The 27,296-nt window shown below is 37.0% G+C and overlaps 1 protein-coding gene across 1 annotated transcript in view; it reads right to left on the bottom strand.

The window, feature by feature from the left end:
- The window catches only part of LOC118832709 (protocadherin-11 X-linked-like), a 523,359-nt gene that overhangs the window by 479,245 nt on the left and 16,818 nt on the right, over positions 1-27,296 (bottom strand). Inside the window, exon 3 of the mRNA XM_036740037.1 lies at positions 6,726-9,221. Coding sequence (XP_036595932.1) covers positions 6,726-9,221 — 2,496 coding nt within the window. The remainder of the gene's footprint in view (positions 1-6,725; positions 9,222-27,296) is intronic.

The following is a 27,296-nucleotide window of genomic DNA, read 5'->3' on the forward strand; positions in this document are numbered from 1 at the left end:
ATTGTCAAAATGGATACTTATCTAGAAATACAAATTTTTGTTTTCTCCAATTTGAAGTATATTTTCCTCTATTTTTCTTATTTATTTATTTATTGTTAATTTAAACCTAACATAAGTTGTTTTTTTTATGAACCATTAGGTAACACTGTTAAAAGAAAGTTAAAAAAAAGTTCTTTCCTTTCCATATGGCAGGCCAATTTTTGAGAGGGAAAGAGTGGCACTATTCCATTTTCAAGGTCTACTCCTAGGATTTCATATGGAAAGAAAATTCATATTTTCTTCCATACAATAAAAGAAACTACTACCATAGTTAATATTTCACACCCAAATAAGGTCAATTATAGTCAGAATACTAGGTGAGCCAGATTTAGCACATATTTAAAGCATTTTCCCAGGAGAATTCATTTTAATTGGAACCCAAGATGCATTTTTTCCAGTCTTCATTTATGGACCTTAGAAATAATCCTATCAGAGTAACTGAAATATTTTATGAGCGATTACTCTTCCATCCCCATAAGACAACACACTGAAAAGGACTTTGACAAGCATAAAGCAATGCAGAAACTTAAAGAAATTTAGAGAGCAACATATGATCCTCTTACTTTTCCCTTAACCTTTTGTCGTACCTATCCTTCTAAGAATTTTAGACAACCTTTACAAGAAGCCCATTTCCCCAACCCATCAGGGCAGATTTTATCCTTCTAAACCTTGAGGGCTGCTAAGATTAAACAAAGTTGGACAACAATTACTAAATTCTGATCATGATAAAGAAATACAGCTTTACTCCAAGTAACACTCGTTTCCATTTCAACAGCAAGTGAAAATAATTGATGATTGTATAACACTTAAAGGTGTCAAGTTCTGTGTAAATGCTGAATGATGCTGAGGGCTTTTCTGACCTTCTGAGGATAAATATACAGGGGATGTAACTCCAAGAAAGTCAAAATGTCAATGAATGTCCCTTATTAGCAGGGAAATTGTTTTAATGCTTGATGAAAAATTAGTGAAAAAGATATACAGGGGATTGACATGTATAAATAAGAATGTGAGCCTCAAAGATAAGTGATCAAAGAATAAGAACAATATTAGAAGAAATGCAAAAAAATGCTCTAAATAAGAAAAATAAACAACATTCAAATTAAACAACTCTGAGGTTTCATTTCATATCCATCAAGTTGGCAAAGATGACAGAGGACAAAATAAGAGAACACTGGATGGGATCTGGAAAGAAAGGTATATTAATATTCTATTACTAGATTGTGAATTGGCATAATAGTTCCAGAACACAATTTTCAATTATGTGAGAAAAGTCATCAATCTGTTCATATCTTTCAACCCAAAGATTCCATCATTGGGCATAAACCCCAAGATGGTCAAAGTCAGAAAGGCCCTCAATATTCATAGCAGCATTTTCAATGTTAGGAAGAAAGTGGAAACAAATTGGATGTTCACTGATAGGAGAACAGCAGGACAAACTGTAGCATATGAACATAACAAAATATCATTCCTGTATAAGAAATAGCAAATATGAGAAATTCGGTAAAACCTATTAACTGATGCACAATAGCCAGAATGACAATATGTACAATGGCTACCATACTCAAAACAAAAACCTCTCTAGAAGGCAGCCAAATAATTCAAACTAAACATGATGACTGACATTGGTCTGAGAGAATAGATGAAATACTCTCATTTTTGCAGAGATGTATGGGGACTACTGGTACAGAGTGATGCATGTGTACACTTTTAGATATGGTCATTCCATTAGCTTTGTTTATCTGTTTTTCTTTGTTACAAAGGAGGCCTCAGTGACACAGATGGAATATTTCAGAAAATGTGGTATAAAAAACAAAGACATTAATGAAACCTCAAAAGAAGAGAATTTTAAAAAATGACAGAGGCAAAATGAGCAAAAAGGATTATGCAGCAAGAAGTCATGTGTCAAATGTGGCATCCTATACTTTGAAATATACTGAGATATATCTACTTCTTTGGGTGGTATAAGACTACAGAAATTGTATGAGTAAATGCTAGATTCAGCTGTGGTATAACACAGTTATACAGGATCAAACAATCCTTATAAAGTAATTCCAGAAACATCAATGGAGTAGTCATACAATCGCCAACACTGGGAGTTCAAGGTGTCATTAGATGTGCCATGATGCCGCTATGTGCCTAGCTAATCCTATTCAAGCTCAAACCAGGGACATCCAGGTTATTTTTTGACACTGGTAAGTTGAGAATTCTGATGGGGATTCTTCTCAGCTTCCAATTTTCTTGGAGTTCTCAACAGTCAAGATTGGGTCCAACATGGAAAGGTAATGATTACTAGGTGTGCCAAATAGGAAGTAGAGAAGATAACAGCAAGGGAAAATATATGAAGCAGTGACGAAGGGGAAGAATTGCTTAGGGACAAGGTAGGTAATAGACAGGGGAAAGAACCAAATGACATATCGTAATTGAAGCATTAAGCTTCTTGTTATGTGAAATGTAACAGTATGAGGGAACTAGCCTCAAGACCAAGTAATAGGAGTGAAGGAACTGTGCATGGTTAGCACTAAAGAAAAGAATACAGGATTTTTTTTCAGGTACAGTTTAAACTAGATGAAGTCTCCTCCAACTCAGGTTATGTGAATTAAGGTATATCCAGACATTGCCCTATGAAAATGATCACTTAATCACTCTATCTTATCTATCTGAAATTCCAAAAGCTGACACTATTTCACATTTACAACATTTTTTGAACATACTAGCATGTACCACTTAACATTTTATGTCAGGAACTAGTACTAATATGCCCTCTTGGTTCTGCACTTCTTACTGACTAAATCAAATCTAGAAGGGTCAGAAGCAAACTTTGCCTCAATTTGCCAAGGTAGGGCAGTTACTAATTGGCAGATTGGTAGACTGTTACTCCTATGGTGTGCACTTTGACAGGATCATTCTCAAGCTTCCTAATTGGATTGAAAACCTTCAGACCCTTACATTTCCAGGTACGGATGGACCCTTGCCTTTTCAACTCTACTTTCTTTTTAACCATGTGAAGAACCGTCTGGAGAAGGAATCTGTTTTTTTTTTCACTCAATGCTGAAATCCTATTCACATTGTCATTGTAAGAAGATTTAATTGCTTATCTCTGTGTTGTCACACTCATCTCTGTGTAGAACCTGCATACTGATGGGGTATGCCTTTTCTATTAGGTTTAAAATATAGCAGCTGATGTAAGTTTCTATTTGCAGGCTTTTTACTAAGTATATTGCTGGTATGCAATAATATACTCCTTCTGTACTGAGTCCTTTGTCCATCAAAAATGTATTTTATAATTTTTTCTTACACCTGCAGAATTTCTAGTATGGCATGATTTAAGCTATAACTGAACATTATGGCTTACCATTATTCTTCCACAATCAGTATTATAATACAGACTAAAGAATTCATATTTGTAATGGGTTTTGTGTTTCTTGCCTTCTTATTGGGTGGAGGACTGGGTGTGGGGGAGCTAAAAATAAAATAAAGTTGAATAAAAAAATGGACTAAATTTTCTACATTCAATCACTCAACAAGCATTCATTAAACATCTATTGTGCATCAGGTGCCGGTGATGTAAAAACAAAAATTAAACCTGTCCTTTCAAGAAGCTTTCAAGAAATACGTAAGTAAAGTAGGTGGAAAATATATACAAAGTATACACAGGGTAGTGGAGGAGTACTAGCAGATGGAGTTGATCAAGAAATCTGGTACTTGAGGAAACTAGAGATTTAAAGGAAACCATAGATTCTAAGAAGTGGAGGAGAGAAAGCACTGCTTTCCACTCATGAAGGAAAACCTGCACCAAAGCACAAAGAAAATGGAGTGTTATGTGTGGAGCAGAACAAGAAGGCTGGTTGGGCTGATCCACAAAATTTGTGAATGGGGGGAATGTATAATAAATTCAGAGCATTAGTTTAGATCCAGGACTGGAAGGGTTTTAAATGACAAAGGAGAAGTGAAAAGTCAAAGGTGACTCTGAAGTTGTGAACTTGGGGGATTAGAAGGATTATGGTGTCCTTGGCAGAAGCAGGAAACTTCTGAAGAAGGATGAGTTTGGGTGAAAAGATAAGTTTGGCTTTTGTCTTATTGAGCCAGAGATGGAGATGAGATATCTAATTTTAAAATGCCTAATAGTTTGTGTACAATCTGGGACTAAACTCAAGTTAGATTAGGCTGCATGTACAGATCTGGGAGTCATCGACATTAAAGTGGCAATGGAGCAATAAGAGCCAATAAGATCAACAAGTGACAGAATGCAGAGAAAAGAAGGCCCAAGATAAAACTTCAAATTATACCCACATTTAGTGGGTATGAGCATGTAGCACAGGGTCTGACATGTAGTGGATGCTTAATAAAATGCTTTACTTGACTTGGAAGAAGTATGAAGATCTAGGACAGAAGACTGAGAAGGATGTCATAGAGGTAACAGCACAACCACAGGAGAACAGTGTCATGAAAACCCGGAGAGGAAGGAGTATCTAAGAGAGGATGATCAAACAGTGTCAAATGCTAAAAAGAGGTTTAAAAGGATGAAGATCGAGAAAAGGCCATTCAATCTAGTAATTACAAGATCACTGGACAAAACAGTTTCAGATGAGAGTTGAAATCAGAAAACAGATTTCAGGTTAAGAAGAGTAAGAGTAGAGGAAGTAGTGGAACTCTGTAGACTGGATGAGAAAGGGAGGGGAGAAATAGAATGACAGTGATGGGGGATCTAGTGAGAGGTTTTTGAGGATGGGGGAGATTTGGATGTATTTGTAGGCATTTTATACAGCATCAAAAATAGCAAAATAAGTGAGTTTCCTTCATCCCATATCTCATTTCTTTTGGTTCAACAAAATATTTGCAGCTGGGAATCACTTTCAGAGGTTACGAAAAATGTAAAAAAAAAAACCTAAAACACTAGTTTCTTCTTTGTAACTAACTTACAATCCATTTTCAGAATGATGCTTCTCAAAGAGTACAAACCAAGCTTTTTTATACATTGATACAATTTTTATATTAGTGCTGCAAGATCTTTTAAAGTCTCTTAAAAGTCAAACATATAGAAAGGTGTATACCACAATCTTGATGTCCACCATGATTTTCTGTTGCAAAAAAAAAAAACCATTACGAAAAAAAAAACTTATAGATAAGAATAAGGAAATAAGAAGGAGCTGACACTTTAGAACAATAGAGAACGAACATATGTGGCATTCAAACTTTTGAAAATAACTTTTCCCCTTTAGGTTTTCTTTAGAACAGTGCTTTCTGATGCAAAACCTTTCTCAAGGTCTAGATGCCTTCTCCTACGCTATCTCAGCAGACCTATTCTGAAAAAAAGGCGTAAGTCCTAGAACTGCAATAAGAATTCACACTGAAGCAAATTTCAGACCATTATGTGACTGACACAGAAAATTTCACGTTGTGGTACAGTTGGATCATACATATTATTTGCAATTTAAGTTTTCAAAATCATCAGGGACGCAGTTTCCTAATTTCTTTTAGCTTGATAGACCGGCTCAATGCGTCTGTAACTTTAGGGGAGAGGGAATTTACTCTTTCTTTTAAATGCTATTATCTTATCAAATACAGTTTTTCAAAGCTTCTCTGTACCACCTGTGATAGAGAGATTGGGATTTGTTTTTGATTCATTATAGCTTAAACGCAAGGAAAGAAAAGTACAACTCAAGGTATGGCTTCCACAGGAAGAAACAAAATATACCAAAGAATTCTATGTCTTGACTTCATTAAAAAAAAAAGTCAAAGAAATGAAAACAACTGAACCCATTTGTGAATGCCAATGCCTAATATAAAGCAACCTTGACATATTTCTCCTCAAATACAGATATGTAAGGAAGCTATTTTAATTAATTCTCTAGTCTTTAGATTTATAATCAATGTGGTCACATTAATTTGTCCTACTTTCCCTTCATTATACCGTACAAAACACACTTTGCATCAAAAAAAAAATCGCAGTGAAGAATGGATCTTAAAGGATACTGACTATTTCTCATCAATACACAAAATGCTAAGAAGAGTACCTAGAACTAGGCATCCTTTACACATTTCACTCTGTGCTATAAAAATAAAAACAAAGTATATGCCTACATTTCTCTTTCTAGCCTTATTTTCTCCATATTGTATGAATTAGGAGAGATTTCCATGAGCCAAAGTAAGAGAATGAGTTTCTGTTCTGAAAATGGCACTCTCATTTCTTTGGGGGGAAAATACCTTGCCCACTTTTAGGAGATCCTTGGGCACTGTAGCTTTGTCCAAGTAAGGGCTATAGTTCAAAACTCCATTAGCATTACAAGTCACTTATCAGACACTGAAAAACTTTATTGCTCTGTACCTGATCTTGATAACTTATATTCCTGTGCATCTCATAGGGCTGAGGACAATGCCATAACTCCTCTTTTTTTTTTTTTTTTTTACAAATTGTTGAACAGTATTCTACATTGACACAGGAAGTACCATAGTGCCATCTACAGACAGGATTGCCCCTAATTCCACATAAAATTTTCCCATAGCTCACAGATAATTTTAATTCTTTGTGTCTAATATCAGTTCACCACAATCTATAGGTTGCAATACTTGAGATGAGAGCTTTTAATTTTTTCAGACCAGACAGACTTCTAATACTTTGGCTAAAGTAAAAATAACTTTTAAAAAGTAAAGAAAAATACCAAATTCATCTAGGAATTTGGGGTTACCTGTCGGGGGTGAATGGTGGCTGTAGTCTTGATGGTTCCTTGACAGCTACAGTCAGAAATGCTATATGGATCTGAGCTGCTAGAGGAACATTTGGAAAGAGAGTCACAGCCCATCACAAAAGTGTTGTCCATGGGCAGCTCCTGGATGCCGTGGCATTTTGAATGCACGGGAGTCTCGGGCTCAATATGGAAGGCTGGCTGAGGAGATGTCGCTTTGTAGTGTTCGGCCAAATCAGGAACATCAGGCTTAAAAGTAGAAGAATGGGTACCCCAGTTGTACCTCTCCATGGTGTCTTCTTCCATATCAACGGCAACATCTAAAGAGGTAGTGACCTCTTCTTCGTCATTATCTAGATCATCAGTCCCAGATTCGGCAAAGGTGGCAAGGTTAAGGATGACACTATTAGTGCCAGTGTCGTCATTTGCGCTAAGGGTTATTGTCTCGCTGTTGTTTGGATTTGGAGTAACCCATTCTGAATTCTGCTGTCTTGCAGCTTTGAGGCGTGGAAAAACGCGGCAACGTAATAAAGCAGCGACAACAATGGTCAGGACAGCAGTCATGGAGCCAGAAATGATGGCAATGATGTACTTGATATAGTCACCAGTCGATGGGGTTGGGACTTCTTTCTTTTTCTTTTCAACAGGCTGGATGACTATATCTTTAGCCAGAGTTCTGCGCAGTAGTTCATCGACAAAGGTAGAATTGTTCAGACTATCATTCACAAATAGATTTAGTAGTATTTTGCTATTCATAGAGTCAGGTTGTCCTAAGTCCCTAGCTTTGATCAACAGCTTGTGTAAACCTTGGTCTGCCCGATCAAGTTTTGATTTCAGGGTAATGTTCCCTGATGCTCCTTCCACTTCAAATAATTTCTTTTGGTTTCCATCTTCAATTTGGTAACGGATTTCGGCATTCATGCCAGTGTCCTCATCGATAGCCATCACTACGTACAGAAGTGTGCCAACTTCAGTAGCTAGTGGAACAAACTGAAAAGTGTAGTTAGTCGGAGGGAAAATGAAAACTGGTCTGTTGTCATTAATATCAACTACATTTATGGTCACCTTGGCAGATGCAGATCGTGGCACCCTGCCTCCGTCTGTGGCCATGACGATGAAAGTGTAAGACTCTTGTTTCTCTCTATCAAAAGTGATATTGGGTCGGATGACTCCATTTGTTGAATCAATGATGAAAGTCCCATTGCTATTTAGAATGGTGAGAGTGATAGCCCCATTTTCTCCAGCATCATTATCAGTTATAGTGATGAGTCCCACCGTGCCATGCTTGGGTAGGTTTTCTGGGACGTAGAAGTTGTACTCACTGTGGGTGAAAGTAGGGCTGTTGTCATTCTGATCAAGGACTGTTACAATCACTGTGGCATTGGACTGCAGGTGAGGCACCCCATTGTCCCTTGCAGTGACTGTGAAGGTGTATTTGTCTTTCTTTTCTCTATCTAGTTGTTCCACTGCTGAGAGAATGCCTGTACGTCTATCCAGGCTGAAAGCAGAGGGGGGGTCGCCAGCTATCAGGTAAGTGATCTCTGCATTCTTTCCACTGTCTGCATCCGTTGCACTGATTTTTGTCAGCTGAGCGCCAGGAGCATTGTTCTCTAGGACAGAAACCCTTATGCTGGACCGGCTGAAGATGGGTGCGTTGTCATTTTCATCTTTGACTTTGATCACAACTGAAGTAGTGTAATTCAAAGGGGGTTTGCCAGCGTCTGAAGCCAGCAATTTTATTTCATATTCTTTTGTAGTCTCATAGTCCAGGAAAGAGGAACTCTCCATCAGGAATTGATTTTCAAATACTGGCTTTAATCGGAAAGGAATGTCATGTTCTGTGAAACAGGTCACTCTCCCATTACGATCAGCATCTTTGTCTATTAGTGTAATGACAGCAATTTTGGTATTGAGTCCAGCATTTTCTGATAAGTACACAGTCCCATTGACTGTATCGATGATGTATCTGACATCAATTATCGGGGAGTTGTCGTTGACATCTGTGACATTCACTATCACCATAGCCCTAGCTGGCATTGGACCTCCATCGGTTGCTACAACCATTAGCTTGTGAATAGGTGCCTGCTCCCTATCCAAGGGCTCCTTGATGGTAATGAGGCCAGTGGTATTGTTGAGATTGAAAAGCTTCCTAGCAAGTTGGTTCATCAGATTGCTGAAAAAGTACTGGATCTGTGCATTTGCACCCACATCAGCATCAGTGGCACGAAGCTGATAGACTGAAGAGCCCACAGGAGCATTTTCAGGGATGGCGACTTCAACCTCTGTCTCCGCAAAGATGGGACCGTTGTCATTCAGGTCAATCACAGAAACTTGTAAAATGGCTGTGCTGGACCTTGGAGGTGACCCACCATCTTCGACTTTCAATTTCATCACATATGTGTCTCTCTCCTCCCGATCCAGCATCTTTTGGACAATTAGTAGGGGCCATTTTTCTCCCTCAGGTGTTTCAATGACATCAAGGCCAAATATATCGAAACCCTAGAAGATATGAAAACATAAAGAATTTTATTGTACAATTATGTTTTAAGGAGTCCAATATAATTTCATTAGACAAATACTCAAGGCAACCCTAGAAAGAACACAAGAAAAGTATTTAGGAGATCTGGGCTCTAGTCTGTCCTTCTAGCTCCTAGTGAACAAGGGGAATATTGAGTAGTCATTTAACCTTTTCAAACCTTGGTTTCATCATTTTGGGGCCTGTTTCCTCATCCGTAAAATAAAAGAATTGATTTAAAGCTGTATTCTTCAAGTCAAACCACTAAATAATGGCAAAATCCCTAGTCTCCATTGCAAATGCCAAGATGGCTCTCAAGGAGTGGGAAACAGGAACCAAGGCAAAGAAGAGAGCCAGGAGAAGAAGGAGCAAGATGCAAGGAAAAGGAGTGAGAGGCATCATTATGTTAAGTTTAAAGGTATAAAAAAATAAGGACTTCTCTTTTGTGGACTGCTTCTGATTGGGGCCAGTAATTAGAAAACCTTTGAACTAGATAATGCAATGTTAAAAGTCTAGGATTCTGAATGTGCATATAGACATACATAAATACACACACACACACATAAATACACATGTGTATATATACAAATATGTACCTGTATATATGTAATATAAATACACATGTGTATATATACATCTATGTATGTATATATTATATATATATATGTAAAACTAAAGATTGTGAGAAAGCTAAAAGTACATGGTATTAACAAGATTATCATAAATTTAATTTCATGTGAAGAATAAAGCAATCAAAAAAGAATTATAGCCAATTTAATTAAAATGTTAAAAGTTCTACCATAATTCTTTGCTCTCTATGACTGTCATTACCATTAAAAATGTCCTGCAATTGCCCAGACATTTTGTTGCACGCCAGTAAAAATACTTTTAATTAAAATATCTTGTTGGTTAATTTGTAAATCTAAATATATTTATCAAAACCTACTATTTGAAAGGAACCATACTAAATAGGAATTTCCCAACAATTCCTATAAACTCTCATAGCACTTTATGCCTCTCATAGACTTTTATCCTTTTTGTAAGTGCATTTGTATTTCTGTCTTCCTTTCCTTACTATATTGTAAGGACCTAGAAGATAGGGACTATGTCATCATTATCTTTAGTTTCTAGCTTAGGGCCTCAAATATAGTAGATCCTTGATAAATGCCTGCTTAATTGAATTGGTAGAATACTATCATTTTTGGCCTTTTCCACTGACCTAATCGATCTGGTTCCATCACAGAATTTTTGAGATGGAAAAGACCTTTGATGTCATCTAGTCCAATTTCCTCATTTTACACATAAAGAAAGATTTGGTGACTTGCTAGTGAGTGGTAGGATCAGAACCAGAACCCAGGTCTGTTTCAAAAAATCTTTCACAAAATCACAGAACACACATCTGCAGGACAGATCATTTAAACATATAATCTTTGATCCAAGGAAATATATCCACTTGATTTCGTATATCATATAATTCGGATAAGATATATAATTTCTCTACCTCTTCTTTCCATCCAAGATAGCCACTTGTTTGGTTTTAGTCAGCACCTACCTGTGATTTCCTTGGTGTAAGGAGCTCTCGTGAGGAAACTCCCTCTCAGCAACTGTTCTATAGTTTATAATCTTTGAGAAACGAGGGACACTATAGCTTACAATCTTAGCAAATTGACAAAGGTACTAGGAGATGAAGTGATTTGCCTATAGTGTGTCAGCCAGTATGAGGCAGAGGTGGATCTTTGTTCTGACTCACAGGCCGACTCTATTCCCTAAGCCATGCTGCCCTAATGATAACATTGAGGGTACAAAATGACTAGAGAGGAGAGTGTCTTCGGGATAAACCATGCAAAGTTTAATTACCAACAAGTTTGGAGTAGGCACATGAATCCTAAGTAGGAGCTCTGAAAAGTCAAATGGCTTGAGTCAGTGAACATTTTATCTCAATACCGACTAGGTCACAATTTAGAAAGGTACATGTAAAGATCAACTATTTACAGGACACTGATTTTGACTTTGAAGATGAAGATGGGCAAAACAGGGATGAAGACAGAAGATGAGAGAGGAACTTTGAGAAATTTATTAAATGAGTGATTTATTATCCTGGATATTTTTTAAAATTCCCCAATACTCATTTGTAGTCAAGGAAAAGTAGTGCTGACATGGCAAGAAAAATCAGCCATTGATCTGTAATTTGTGGACTGGCCCTAAAAATCATATTTATCTATGTCTAATTGATTATACTGTTATGCCAGGATTTCATACAAGATACTACAAGATGGAAATACGAATGGAGATGTTGGTTCTTCAGGAAGCATTAGAATGGCTAACCACATTCAAATTATATTCTATATTCTATTATCTGTATTCTTCAATGTATCAGTAGTCCACACCTGCCTGGATCTCTTGCTATACTTAGGTCTTTGGTGGCATTAACAAAGTTCCAAATGTGTGATGGAACTCAATTGTGCTTTAAACATTTAAACAGGATCACATATGGCTTGCGGAAAGTACTGGATATCTATTATGAAACTGAAAATGATGCTTCCCAAACATAAAGCCCTCAGCTTTCCTTTCTTTCTTTTTTGAAATTTGCATACAAGCTAACAGATGTATATTGGTTATTATGGCATTACCTCACCAACTAAAACAGGCACTCTACGCAGACTCTTAATTCATGTAAACTCATTGCCAATTAGCATAACTTTAAATGCAATAAATGACAGGAGGCAAGTTCTTCCCTTATATGAAGCTTGGAAATCTGCCTTGGGAACATTCCTACAATATAGCAAATGAAAAATTTACCAAACTGAAATATGTTATATTGAAAACTGAATTTTCAGAATAGATTATATAGAGAGTCTCATCACCAAAACACCGAATGTTTCAGTTACCATTTTAAGTTATCATAATTTTTGTTTTTATGCTATGTTGATAGAACTCTATGAACCTATTCATCCTTTGTTATTGTTGTTTAGTTGTTTTCAGCCATGTATGACTCTTTGTGATCCCATTTTAAGGTTTTCTTGGCATAGATACTAGTTTGCCATTTCCTTCTCCAGCTCATTTTACAGATGAGAAAACTGAGGTAAGCAGAGTGAAGTGACTTGTCCAGGGCCACACAGCAAGTAGGTTAGTCTGAGGCCAGATTTGAACTCAGGAAGATGAGTCTTCCTGACTCCAGGCTTGGCACTCTGTGCACTATGGTGCCACCTACTTTCCCAATTCATCCCTGCTAGGCTTGTATGATAGAATCCAATAAGTACACAAAATGTAAAGTCCCAATTCCAGATGACCCAGAGGTCATCTGAGACACCCTATACCTGAACTGGAATCCCCTCTACGGAGCATCAGACAAATGGTCCTCTACATTTCACCTAAAGACTTCCAATGAAGTCTTCCATTGCCTTCACTTTGGCATGGCTCTGTTAGATGTGTTATGAGTGGTTATGGGAAGCCTAAATCTGCCTCTCTGAAACTTCCACTCACTGAACCTAGTTTTGCCCTCTGAGGCAAGAACAAGATGGTTGGAAAGATTTCCTAAAAACCTAACTCAGCGAAGATAATGTAATAGATCTCTTTTTACTACTATTGATTATCCCATCTGACTTGTAGTGTTTTTTAATCAGAAGAGCTGTTACATTTTTACTAATCACCTATTTTAAGAAAAGTGAATCAAACCACCAAAAGCTGAATAAATGAGTCTGATAATCAGACATAAGGATGATGTTGCATGTTTTGGTGGAGTGGGGGTGGGGTGGGGCAAGATGATAGAACACTGGTAGAAATCCTGCCTCTGGTTATAACCTGGCACTGTATGTTGAGGTAAACTTGAAGCCATATAAGTAAGTTCTGTAACTGTGCAATACACAGAAGGTGATCAATTCAAAAGTGACAAGATTTGCTCATAGCATCAGCTCTAACTTCAAATCCTTCTCTTTAGAGTCTTCTTAGGCACTGTATTTCATCTTACTTATTCATATCTTGTATTGCTAAATTTCTTCTAAATATGAATTTTAAAGTAGTTTTGAAGTGTCAGGTAAATACACAGGTAACATTTTTAAGTGTGCAAAATTTACCTATACTGAAAGTACACTATTAGAAAATTAATCAACTATGTACTCTCAAAAAATTCATAAAGTGGTTAGCAATCCTAGTTCTTATAGGGTTATATTGATACTGAGACCACCTTGTGTCAATTTTTAGTCAAGCTATCACTAACCTGATAATTATGGACAACTAAGTTTGGGTAAAGAGACAAACCACTTACCTAGATAGAAAGTTCTAGACAGAAATTAAAGTTTTGAAACCAATTATCTATACTAATCATTCAGATTGTAAACTGTCAGGCAGGGAATGTATCTTCCGCCCTGCCACTTTCTTCCCAGCTACTTTGCCACACAACCAAGGACCATGACCTGCAAGATTTAACCCTTTCAACTCTGTAAATCACCCTGGACCCCAAAATCCCAATTGGTAAGTGTCTCATGTATGGCCCACTATATCAGTTGTGCTTTATTTCACTTTTCTGTCATATTTTCAGCCCTTTTGTAGACACAGCTTGGCAATTTCCTCTGTAGGTGCTGCAGTCTCTGCTTACACCATAGCACTAGCTACCAAAGGCCCAGAAAATAAAGTGTTCACTACCAAAGTCATTGGCACTCTCAAATGGTTTGACATCAAGGAGGGTTATGGTTTTAGCAATGAAAATGACACTAAAAAGCTAGATTGCCATCTTCTTTGCAGTTGTAGCCTGAGGAAGATGGGACCTTTCTATCTGCCTTGCCATGTAAAGCTCTTATATGCCTTATTTCTCCCCATTAGAATATAAACTCCTCGCAAGCAAAGGTTATTTGGCTTCTCCCTTTGTATGTCCAATGCTTAGCATACCATTTGGCACATCATAAAAGTTTAATAAATAAATGCTTTTTTAATCTTTTCATTCAAAAATTCAAATCAAAATGTCATATGAATATTGTCCTAGTTTTCTTTTTGTTGATATTATTTCCATCTTGCAATTCTATATTCCAAAAAAGTTCAGCTGTTTTAATTTAATTTAATTCAATAAATATTTATTAAGTGCCTACTATGTGCCAGAAAGTTAGAGTTTATCTCTATGCTTGAAATTTTTGATATTTCATGTTCTAAAGAAGTTCAACACTGTGTGAGGAATAAATTCTTCTAATTAAAAAAAACTTCAGCATGCTTAGACCGTGAATTTCATTATTGTAACGAAGAGCAACAGATTCTAAGTTTGCCATCACACCACATGTACTGTGGAGTTTCCTGTATCACAAAGATAAGAGTGGCTGCATGCAGCTTTCCTTGCGAAAGCATACAAGCATGTTATTTTCCTGTCTGTGACTGGCACAAGACAACCTGAAATATGTTATATTTAAGCATTGAGAATGAAATTGAAGATCTTAAAAAACAAACGAACGGGCTATAGTGTATGTAAAAGGACATCATTATGCATATGAGTGTATATAGTCTAAGGAATTGTGGCCCCTGATCACATCTTACTGATCTGTACCTTCTGTGCCTCAAAGCCCTACCCTATTAGTAACTTTTTCATTCCAAAAGGGGAGAAAATAATAGTAACTCCTTTATGGGGTAGTTATGAGAATCAAATGAAATAATATATGCAAAAGGTTTTTTAGACCTTAAAGTATTATACGAATGTGAATTGTCTTTATTCCTCCTGTGGGAAAGAGAGCAACATATGGCATACATGTCAATGTGTCAAGAACCTGTGATTTAAGCATACAAACTTCCTCTATCCACACAGATCTCAGCCTGTCTGTATCTTAGTCTTGGGGACTTTTTTGAACTGTAAGTACATATTTCGTTGAAGGCTTGCCACTACCTCATTAAGGACATCCTAGAGGCATCACTAGCACTGTTTCACAGATGAGGAAGTCGAAGTTTAGGGATGTAGAATAACTTGTCCATGGACAGCCAGCTAATAAGTACCAGAGACAGGTGATGAACCTAGATCTTCCAGATGTTAAACCCAGTACTCAAGCTGCTATGCCATATGGCCTCAGTATAACATGTGGACAAATTGTCATTTAGTGCAAAACTGATGTTTCTTCATTTTTGTACTGTCAGCATATGTCCACTAATGGAAAAGTCACCATGCTCTTATAGCTAATCCCAAGCTATTTCAAAGTGAACTAGAATCCAATGTTAGTTAATTTTACAAGATTAAATGACAATACTAATAAGCAACTATACTCATGTGAATTCTTTCCAAACAGATGACCCCTTTTAAACTAATGTCAACTACTACCACTTAACATACAGCCATACCAAAGTTCTGTGGTCTTCCAAAGGATGGCTAACTTCACATGTGGGATTGCTCTCATCCAAAAACATGTAACTACAATGAAAGCTATATTTACACCTTGCCTTTTCAATGAATACAGTTGAAATCCCTGGACCTGGATGTTCAGAGTTAGCTGGACATAGACCTATTAGTTAGACTCCTTGTCCCTCAAAAATTCCCCCATTGCCATGATGTCTGAAATTTCCCACTTATTCACTCATTTAGGTTAAACACTAAAGGTTATTAAAATGAAAAGGGAAGGTGGATGATACATTAAACCTTTACTAGCCATTAAAGAATACTTAAGCTTGAAATAACCTATCATATTGTGAGTTTGCCCTATAAGCTCAAGACAAAAAGGAAGCAGAAATGGAACAAGTGAATTTTGATGGGGTACGGGGAGGGATTCAGGAAAGCAAGGGCAGGTCCAGAGCATGGAGTGTGGCCCAGTGCTGAATGAGGGCACTAAGGCAAGAAAAAGAGATATGAAAGAGCAAAGACAAGCATAAACTATTACATAACATTTGCTAACCAGCAGTTAAGATGTTGTCTGCCACGAAGTTGCTTGCCTCATTTCCTCTTACTGAGAAAACAAGATTTTTCAAAAGAAATAGACAGAGAGGATAGAATACGTTCTCCTAAGGAAAAGAGAGGATAAGCGAAAAATAAAACTTCTCAGTGGAAATGTAGGGAACGCTATGGCAAATACGACTTCATTATGCTCAGGAAGCAAATTAAAAAGAAAATCAGAGACTAAATGCTCTTAAACAGAACAACTCATATATAGCTGAAGTTCAGACCTTACTCTCCAAAAACACATTTACTCTAATAAAAACCAAAGAATGTTTGCACTACAAAAGGCTTTGCTGATGATCTAATCCAATCCCTCCTCATTCTATAGGCAAGAAAACCACAGCCCAGTGGGGTTAAACTACCATTAATATTTTTAATGGTTATTATATATTTGTAGAAGAACAATTTTTAGATTTGTAGTCACAATTTTAGATAAACCTTGAAATGGGCCTTCTGCCTTTGCTTTCATTTAAATCCAACATATATACATATATATATATATATATATATATATATATAATTTGTTTGTAAATACATGAACTTAATATGCTTACTATCTCTTACTCATATCATGTAAAGTAACCTGAGGTTGAAAAATAAGAATTTTTAAATGTTGATGTACAAGAGATGAATGAATTATCAGTGCCAGACTTGGGCAATTTCTTCTTTGCTCCAGAGAATGATGAATCTTAAAGAGATATACCAACTAGTGGAAGGTTCTTCTATCAATCTTTTGTATCCTGAGACAAGTCTTTTTTTTTAACTTTTTCCTTTAATAAAAAGAGACATGAAATTGGGCAGACTACAAAACCTATGAGAAGACAACAAAGCTGCAGCAAGACACAGATTTTGAAGCAACTTACTACTTTACTACTTAAACTGCCCAAGAGGTTGAAATAAAAGTTGTCTATCAGAAAAACTGAAAATTAAAGAAAAGAAAGTTTCGGACAGAGGTCCTGGTACAGTTGTACACGTATTAAAATTGTGGTGAGTGTCCAAGAGAACTAAATATCATGAATCAAATGGCTACCCAAGGCTGGTCCTCCTTTTTAACAGAAGCTCTTAGTTATAGATTGAAGGCAATTGAACTCATGACTCCACCAAGTGGTCTACATATGGATAACCAAAGAGGTGAAGTGCAAGAGTTTCTTATAACTCACTCCCTTGTCTGAGTGCGCATTAAGGAAGAGAAAGAAAAGAAATCCACACTTTAAGATCCAATGAGAAATACAATCTGCAAGTCCTTATTAGAACATATAGTGGCAAACATAGAGATCAAGACAGTGTCCTGGAGTTTGTGGCCAAAATGCTCATAGGAATAATACCTCCAATGTGAAGTACCCAGTTTACCACTGTCTTCAAAACATACAGTATCTCACCTAAGCTTAACTCATCCATGAATGTGAGTGTAGGGCATGGTGTTGTGACTTTTAGTAACCTGATATCACCAAACAGGTTAATTCATGTAAGTGTAAAATGGAATTTGACCCATTTAATATTTGGGTTTTGTTTTTGCTTTTGCTTTTGTTTTTTACATGAAAGGACAAAGAGAGGGGTTTTGTTGTGGTTTGTTTGTTTGTTTTTTTTTGTTGATTTGTTTTAATATCATTCCATAATTCTTGGTTTTTTTTCTAATACAACTATCAAAATGATCATTTGAAATCTATTTTGTGAAATAACTACTTTTTCAGTTAGATATGTCATAAAAATAAAACATTAATCCCTTGCAAAACTTTACAACTTAATGTAAATCCTTGGTTTTGGAGAAATGCTGAAAAATACTAATTTTTATATGTGGACAGCACATTTGCTTAAAAAAAAGGGTGCCTACACCCTTCACTCAAATGCATTCATATGCTTAAAAAGACAAATAAAGGGCAGTAAGAACATCTTCCACATAGATTCCACTTGCTAATGGCAGTATTTATGAATTCTGACAGTTGAAATGCATGGAGCTCATTTCCAGCAAAGGGCCAGGAAAACTTTATGGAATATGAAATAATTTCTTATAAGGCAAGAAGTTTTTTTTTATCTCATTTGTGAGTGATATTTCTGTCCAGATTCACAAATGAGCTTTGGAGTGGTAAGCCTGGGACAAAAACTACTGAAATAGGTAAGATAGTAGGGCCTTCTGAGACCTTTGTTCTTTGTAGGGATTTGGAGAATCAAAGAAGAGAAAGTTTGTATTGAGTATTGAACCCCCAAGAGAAATATTTCAGATTCTGATAAAAAAGAAAAAGATATGCTTCATCAAATAAAAAGCTATCTTTTCTGTATATTGTTCTGGGGAAGAAACAGCTGAGCCACCTTCTAAACCTTACCATTTTTGACATATACATGTGCAAGATACCACTTCAGTGCCGATCAGGAGGTACTAAATAACACGGCACTTTCAGAGCTATAAATCTACTACTGTTGCCCAGAAGAAGCATATAGTGCCAGTAAGTACTAAAAATAGTTCCAGAGAGATTGGATTCTAAAACTGATTAAATAAAGGCTGTTTACTGTGTTGTTCAGAGAATGCTGGGGAAAGACTAAAAATTTATTTCTCTGCTTTTCCACTGCTTGATTTATCAAGAACCAGCCCAAGTTTTTCATTTTCTGTTTTGTCTACTACCCCTGACTGATATACATCTGGGCCTATGAAATGGAAGAAAAAGTATCCAGATGATAAAATATTTTCCTCTACCTCAAGAATATGACTACTTTAGAAGGCTGCAGCAGAAATAAAGGGGAAAAATTATTCTCAATGGAAATATAGGCAGAGCTCTAGCAAATACAACTTCATTACACTAATATGCATCATATTACTATAGACACCTCATTAAAGTCCAGTAGGGTGGATAGTAAGATATTGTAAAAATCTGTAACTGAATGTCGTGATATGGTTTCCAACTCCATTATTCAAAAGAAATTGTTCTCTCCAGAGGTACCAATGATCTCTTAATTGCCAAATCTGACGGCCTTTTCTCAGTCCTTATCATACTTTATCTGTCTACTGCATTTGACACCATTGACTACTTTCTACCTCTTAGATACTCTTTACTCCCTGGGATTTTGTGACACCGCTCTTTCCTAATCCTCCCCCTACATATCTGACTTCTTTTTCCCTTCCTCCTTTGCTGACTCACCATCCATAATATGCCCTCCTATTAGGAGTGTTTCCCAAGGCTGTGTCCTGGGCCCTCTTCTCTTCTCTCTCTTGGTCATCTCATTAGCACCCATGGGTTTAATTATCACGTGTGCAGCCCCAGTCTATCCTGAGCTTCAATCTCATATCACTCTCTATTGGATTTTCAGTCTGGATGTCCCAGAGATATCTCAAATTCAACCTATCCAAAACAGAATTCATCATCTTTCCTCCAAAGTCCAAACTTCTTCAAAATTTCCCTATTTCTGTCCACTGTTCTTCCCAACCCTCAAGCTGACAACATTAAAATCATCTTGAACAGAAGTGTCAAATTTGCTGCCAGCACTCCAGAGTGCAATGGCAACCAGATTACAATGTAATTGGAAAATGTTTATCATAATAAATAAAATACAACAAAACACAGAAAATGTTTGTTTTTGGTTTTCTAAGTCAATATGATGGCTGGCAGGGATCGCTTTCTATTTGAATTGGACACCACTGATCTTCAAGTCTCTTTCCATTATCCCATTTGTGCAATCAGTTGCCAAATCATGCCATTTTTATCTCCACAACATCTCTCACCTATGGCCCCTTCTCTCTACTCAGAGTTACCACTTCAGTTTAAGCCCTCCTCACTATTTGCCTTGCCCTCCCGCAATAGCTCCTCTGGTTCTTCTGTCTCAAGTCTCTCTCTATTCCAATCTATTCCACACACAGCTGCCAAAGTGGTTTTCCTTAAGTATATATATCTGGCCATGCCACTTCCCTCCTCATAGGATTCTGGGATCAAGAATTTAGAGCTAGAAGTAGGTTTGTGCTGGGGCCAGCTCCAACTGGCTCACAAGAACTTACTGGTAAATTTTCATAGTGACCATTTATACCTCAGAAATTGTCAAACACTACAAATCAGAGCTTGACTTATGGTTTTGTTAATTGTTTAGACATAATAAAGTGAAAGCAAAATGGTGATAATATATATTAAAAGTGAATCATGCCTACATTTTTTTCCAGGAGAGCTGGTCGATATTTACCAGCACACTCCTGGCTAGAAAGGACCTTAAAATTCATTAAGGCTAACCCCTTCCTTTTAGAGATGAAGAAACTTAGGTCCAAACAGATTAGGTGACTTTCCCAGGGTCATTCAATTAGGAAATATCAGAAGTGGGACTCAAATCCAGCTCCTCCTGACTCCAAGTTTAGTGCTCTATCTACCCCACTAATAAGTTCTAGGGGGCCCCTACTACCTGAGATTAAATACAAATTTCTCTGTTTACTTTTTAAAGCCCCTTATAGCCCAGCTGGCCCTAGACTACCCTTTCACCCTTAGTGGACATCATGCCTCCACTACAATGAGACTCTCACTCAGGCAGTCCCAGCCAAACTGCCCGTCTCTGAGTTCCTCACATGTAACACTTCATCTTCCATCTCCCGTTTCCCATCTCTGTTCCTCCATGCCTTGAATGACTCCCTCTTCACCTCTGCCTCACAGAATTCCCTCATTCCTTCAAGGCGTATCTCAGGCACTACCTTGTATGCACCTTTCCTCATTGCTTCAGCCCCCAACTGCCCAGACCCTCTCTCCCAAACTACCTTGTATTTATTTGCATTTATCCCATTTCTATTTATTTGGTACAAACTTTATATGTACTTGTCTTTCTATTACAGTGCAAGCTACTTGAGGAAACAGCAGGTAGCCAGTTTTTGTTTCTGGAAGAAAATTAGCATCAGGTTTGAAAATTGGCACTCAGCTACCAGAAGGTCAGATTGGAAGTTCTTTACACTGTACATACAAGGGCAGCCTTGTAGCTATGCCACCCAACCACTTTCACTGGAGAACCCAGTATCTGTTTAGTGCACTCCCACATACTGTTTTCATCGAGTCCAATACCTGAAAACTACAGTAAGAGTCCATGGCTAAATTCAGCTATTGAGCTAATTAATTCTAAGGCACTAATTCTTTGCATTTTTATCCCCAACACTGAGCACAGTGCCTGACACAAAGTCTGTGTTTAATAAATGCTTATTGATTGATCCTTTGACCAGTAAGTATAATGACCAAACATGGCCCCCCAAAATAGATGAAGGAATGTACCTCCCTTCTTCTTTGTAGAGTTGGGGGACCACAGGTATGGAACATTGCAAAACTGCCAGACTCAGTTAACATCTTGGTTAGGTTTGCTAAACTATCTTTTTTCTTTTTCCCCCTCTTTTATTACTCTATTATATAAGGGATGGCTAAAAGTGATGTTAAAACTAAAAATTAAAAAAAACAATTTAAGACAGAATTCTTCACTATAATGTGATCCTTTAAATTGTACATATTATCTCTAGAATATTTGTTCTAACACACACAAAGAGCATCATTAAAGGAAAAAAAAAAACCTTCCAGTGAGCTGGCCTGGGTCCTAGTCCTTGCATTACTCCTGTTGTGGACTCTTCATACTAATTTCTCTGCTTATGTCAACGTTTCCAAGTTTGAAAATTGAATAATACTCCTACCAATCTCGGTGGAATACTATTTAGCAAATATCAGAAGTCATGGTTGTTTTGCCACAGCCTGATGAATGCAAATAGGAATAAGGATTGATTAAGGGCCATCACTGAGGCAAAGGAGGTGGGTTGACTAGCACAAGGATGAGCAAAAAATCAAACGCATGAGAAGCTATGAAATGTTAAAAGACCTAGAGAAAGGCATTCTGTATGAGAACATGGGCAAGGGTTGCACAGGATGCAGTATGGATGAGGAATAATTTTCATAGATGCCTTTATGAAGCAAATCACACATGCACTAAACTGAGAATTCCTAACCTTTCTTCTATCATGGACCCCACTTTGGCTATTATCTGGTGAAGCCCATGGACCCCTTCGAAGACCCCTTAAATACACCAAAGAAAATATATGAGATTATAAAGGAAACCAATTAAATTGAAATACAATTATAAAAATATTTTTAAAAGACCCAAAGACCTCAGGTTAAGAACCCCTGTGTCCTTTACTTGAAGTTGACTGTGTATGAAAATGTGTATATATACACACTCACACCCTCTTTCTACCCATGTCCTCCTATGACTCACCATGGCAAAGAGATGACCCTGAGTTTCTGAAGGTTATGACAACAAAGCAGAAGCCTTGACATATCCTACAAAGCTATAAAAACCAGGGATAGCATGTCCTTCAATCACTATCAACGGGATCAAGAGGTCCTGCTTCTAGGCATTTTTATCTTTGACCCCAATGAAATCAAAGATAAAAAGAAAGGCTCCATAGCCACCAAGATATTTATAAAAGAATTTTTTGTGGTAATAAAGAACTAATAATGAAGTATGAGTGTGTTCAACAAACTTTTATTGCTTTATTGTAAGGGACCTGGATTTTTCTAAATCACATGAGTTTATAAGCTTAATTTGATGGCTTAATAATAGCTTTCAATGGGATTTAAAAAAAACCTCACTATAAAGAAATATGTAGAAGTGAGAGATTATGCCTAATTTCAAATAACACATTTAAGCACTTTTCAAACCTTAAGTATAGTTACTTTTATTATTATCTACTTGCTTTGCATAGCATCTAGAATAGTGCTACACACAAGCAGGTGCTTAATACATATTTTTAATTATGTAAAGGCATTCAAAAGATTAGCACGATGCCTTTACCCATGATCTTTCCTCAGTCTTCATGCTGGAATTTGCTTTCTTGAATATAAATAAATGATGCCCACTTAATACTGTTTCCTTACTTTTAGCAAGAGCCAATTCTATTTTGTACAGGAAGAAAATTTAGCCTGTCTACAGGTACAATATTAAAAAAAGAATAAGATCTCTCATAAAAAATTTATTAATTTTCTTATGGTTTTCTCAAAGGAAACTCTAGAAGAAACCACTGAATACAGGTCAAAGAACTGAAACAAGGGAGCTGTTAGGTTTTTCTTATTATTTCCCTTATTATGCTCTTAGGCACTGACTAACCTTAACAGCTACCCAGAAGAAATATCCAACCAATCATTGCATACTAATATGCATATTAGTGCACTCACTGTCTATGCTCTCTCATTTTTGGTACCTACATAGGCTATGAATGTTTTACTGTATAGGAAAAGCTCAACGTATATAGCACTTTACTTGAATATGACTGTGTATGAAAATGTGTATATATACACACTCACACCCTCTTTCTACCCATGTCCTCCTATGACTCACCATGGCAAAGAGATAACCCTGAGTTTCTGAAGGTTATGACAACAAAGGAGAAGCCTTGACATATCCTACAAAGCTATAAAAACCAGGGATAGCATGTCCTTCAATCACTATCAACGGGATCAAGAGATCCTGCTTCTAGGCATTTTTATCTTTGACCCCAATGAAATCAAAGATAAAAAGAAAGGCTCCACAGACACCAAGATATTTATAAAAGAATTTTTTGTGGTAATAAAGAACTAGAAACAAAGTAGATGTCCACAGATTGCAGACTGACTAAAGAAATTGTGGAAGATGAAGGGAGGAGGAAATTTATACACTGTAAGAACCAATGTATTCTTTCAATATGGAGAGGTATAGAAATACTTAAACAAAATGATAGATAGTGAGGTAAGCAGAACCAAGAAAATAACTTGCATAGTGTCAATGGAAAACAACAACCACCAAAGAAACAAAACTGAGTAACCATGAAATAATATTGACCGGGCTTGACCCCAAAGAAAAGATAGGAAAATGAAACTCCTTTCTTTGCCAAGTTGGGGGACTACAGGTGTGTAACACTGCAGGAAATTGTAGATGGACCTAGTTGATGTGTGCTAGTTTTCCTTAACTGTTTTCTTCCTCTTTTAGTTTCTTTGTTATAAGGTCTTCTGGGAGGGGAATGGAAAAGCATACTAGGAAATGTAGGTAATGTTAAAAGCAACAAAACAACAAAATATCAATTCTTTTAAGAAGACTGGAGAGAGATTGTCACACAAAGACTAGCCTAGCTAAGTTTAGAGAACCTCATCAGTATGTTGGCCAAAGGGCCACAGAAACTCTCATAGTCCATCTACTAAGTTAAAGAAGATTGTCAAGACATTCACTGTAGGAAAGAGCATAGCAAAGAAATCACAGATCCCAGAAATATTAACATATGTACACACACACACACACACACACACACACACACTCTTAATGATTTAATCCCAGGAATTTCTTTGTTTTGTAATATAGTCCAGATGTATTTAAAGCTATTTTCTTTTGATATGCATTTTATGCTTTTTTTTGTAGCTTAAACAGAAAGACAGGGAAAAAAATGTTTGAAAGCTTTTCCCTGATCATTAAAAATGAACTCCTTGTAGCAGTTGTTTGTGGCCAAGTCATTTGGGCAAAATTTCTAAGTTAGTACATCTGTCAACTCACAGAACTTTACAAAAAGAAAAATTAAGACCCAAAGGGAGGAGACTTGCCAAAGACCCCACAGCAAGCATTCTAGTCCAATGTTCTTTCTACTGAGCTTCCTGCCTCTCGAAAGGAGATATTGTTAATTATGTAGAAACCTAAGGCAAGTAGGAGGGATCTTTGGCTAATATAGACTGGCCTTTTGCTCAAAAGTACCTTCAAATATGTCTATTACTTCCTGCCTACAAGAGGTGCCATTTTCAAGCAAACAAAAGCCGCTCCTTCTCCCCCACCCAATTGTGGTAGGTTTCCATTCTCCACTAGGGTAGCTTTCAGGGGAAAATTAATTAGAGGTTCAACTCAATTGAACGCAACACATATTTATTAAGTGCCTACTGCATGCAAGGCACTGTGAGAAATATGAGGTTTACACAATCACAGCTGATGTAATTAAGGTTTATAGGATGCACTTCCTACAATATTTCACTTGTTCCTTACAACAGCCCTGTGAGGTAGGTAAGATTATTTTCAAATTACAGATGAAGAAACTGAAGCTGAGAGGTTAACTTGCCCACAGTCACATAGCCATGGAAAGTCAGGATTTGTACTCAAGTCCCTGACCAGTCCAAGCCTGGGAATTTTTGCCTCCAATATCCCATGCTGCCTCACAGTACCTGCCCTCCAAAGGGAATTACATCCTAAATTGGGAGAGGGGCAGAGAGATAACCAAGTTTACAGATAAATATAATAAAGATAATCCAAGGCAGTGAATGATGGAGATAAAGGCCAGAGCCCCTGCAAAATGGTCGAGAAAATTTTGAGGAAGAGGAGAATACTTTACTCTGGGGTGGGGGAGGAGGAAAGGCATGAGAGAAGGCTACCCAGAAATAGCTGAACTTTGAAAGAGGATAAAAATTGAGGAAGAAGGTGAAATAAGTCTTGAAAATAGGTTAGGGCCAAATGGTGGAGACTTTATATTTTGTACTACAAACTATTCCCATGTTAGAACAATGGATAGAGTTATTTGTACAAATTAATTTAAAGGTATCACAATCTCAGTTGAGAGCTCATATCACTGCTTACATTTCAGAAAAAAAAAATTTAAAAGAAGAAGAAAAAGAAATTTACAGTACAATTGCAAATATCCAGATAGTACAGGAAAAAAATAAAGTTTCTGGTTGCTGGATGATTCTTTCTGGTTTAACACAGTAAATATGGCAATAGTCTAACAATTTACTTTAATGAAAATTCATATTCAGACCGAATTATATATCTTAAGTTGATTGCTTCAGAAACATGATTAAGATATTTCTAATCTGGTAGCAGTGATATTTCTTCAGGAAAGAAGGTGTCCTGATAAAGAACTAAAGCCCCACCTTTAATTCTGACAATTCTGTGTCTATCAAGTTGGTTCTGTAGGGCCCTCCATCCCGAACCCTGCCCCCCACCCCACCACAATCCTCCCTGGTTTTGAAAGGGATAAGATAGATGGGAGGAAGAAGAGAAAGGGAGAGAAGGAAAAAGAGAAAGAGAGGGGGAGAAGGGGAGGGAGAAAGAGAGAGACAGAGAGAGAAAGAGAAGGAAAAAGAAAAAAGAGAGAAGGAGGGATAAAGAGGAGAGAGAGAAGATAAGACAGAGACAGAGAGACAGCGACAGAGAGACAGAGACAGAGAGACAGAGAGAGACAATAGATATAAGGTATTGATATAGGGTACAGATATAGGGTATAGATATAGGATATAGATAAACTAATTCCCCAGTCTCTAGGGCAGTTCAAAGGGAAACCATCTTTGGCCTCTTGAAAGACCAGGGCCACCACAGATAGGATGCAATTTTCCAAAATCAACCTTTCTAAGTAGGTTGTAAACCTTTTCAGAAGTTGAGCTTAACATATACAAACTTTGGTCCCTAGGAATTGATTGAATAAATCTGAGATGGAGAAATAGGTTATTTGTAATCCCATGAAATCCCAAAGGACCTGTTTCTCAAAATCTGGCATAGATTACATGCTTAAGAGTGTCCAGATCCAGGGATATTTCCCTTAGAATCATATATGTCCCAAACACATCAGCATTAATTCATTATTGGGTTCCATCATGATGGAAACCAAGGCATCAGGTCCATGAGCTTAGAAAAGGCAGAACATCTTGCTTTTCCATCTTCCTATAGCTAAGTCATTGATCAATCAAATGTTAGACATGGCTGATCAGGATAGGCATGGTCTCAGTAATTTCTACTTAGAAGAGTTCCTTCAGGATGGTTTTAGAAAACCCTTCCTGAAGTTGATCAATCCAGGATAGCTTATTAAAATCCAGTTCTTAAAATAGCCCAATGGTTATCCTCTGGTATAATTACTATGTCCAGCAACTGGTAACTTCTTTGCATTGTGGGTCTTCAGGAGCCAGTCATAAATCATGGATGAAAGCTCCAAGAACATCTAACACTGGATTGGGGTCAATGAGTTAAAGGGTGACCCATCAGCAAATGAAACCTTTGTGTATGGTATAAGAAGCAGTCTTGAATAGATTTTGTCTCAAAGTCCTCAGGTTTCAGTTTCACATAAATATATATGATGGTGGTACATGTATTTGCACATGAAAAAGTAGCAAGTCTCATGTTCTATTAAATGTTTTGGGCAAGCCAGCTAAGCATTTCCTCCATGAAAGTACATGAGTAA

This window comes from Trichosurus vulpecula, chromosome X, assembly GCF_011100635.1.
Source record: "Trichosurus vulpecula isolate mTriVul1 chromosome X, mTriVul1.pri, whole genome shotgun sequence".
NCBI classification, from domain to species: domain Eukaryota; kingdom Metazoa; phylum Chordata; class Mammalia; order Diprotodontia; family Phalangeridae; genus Trichosurus; species Trichosurus vulpecula.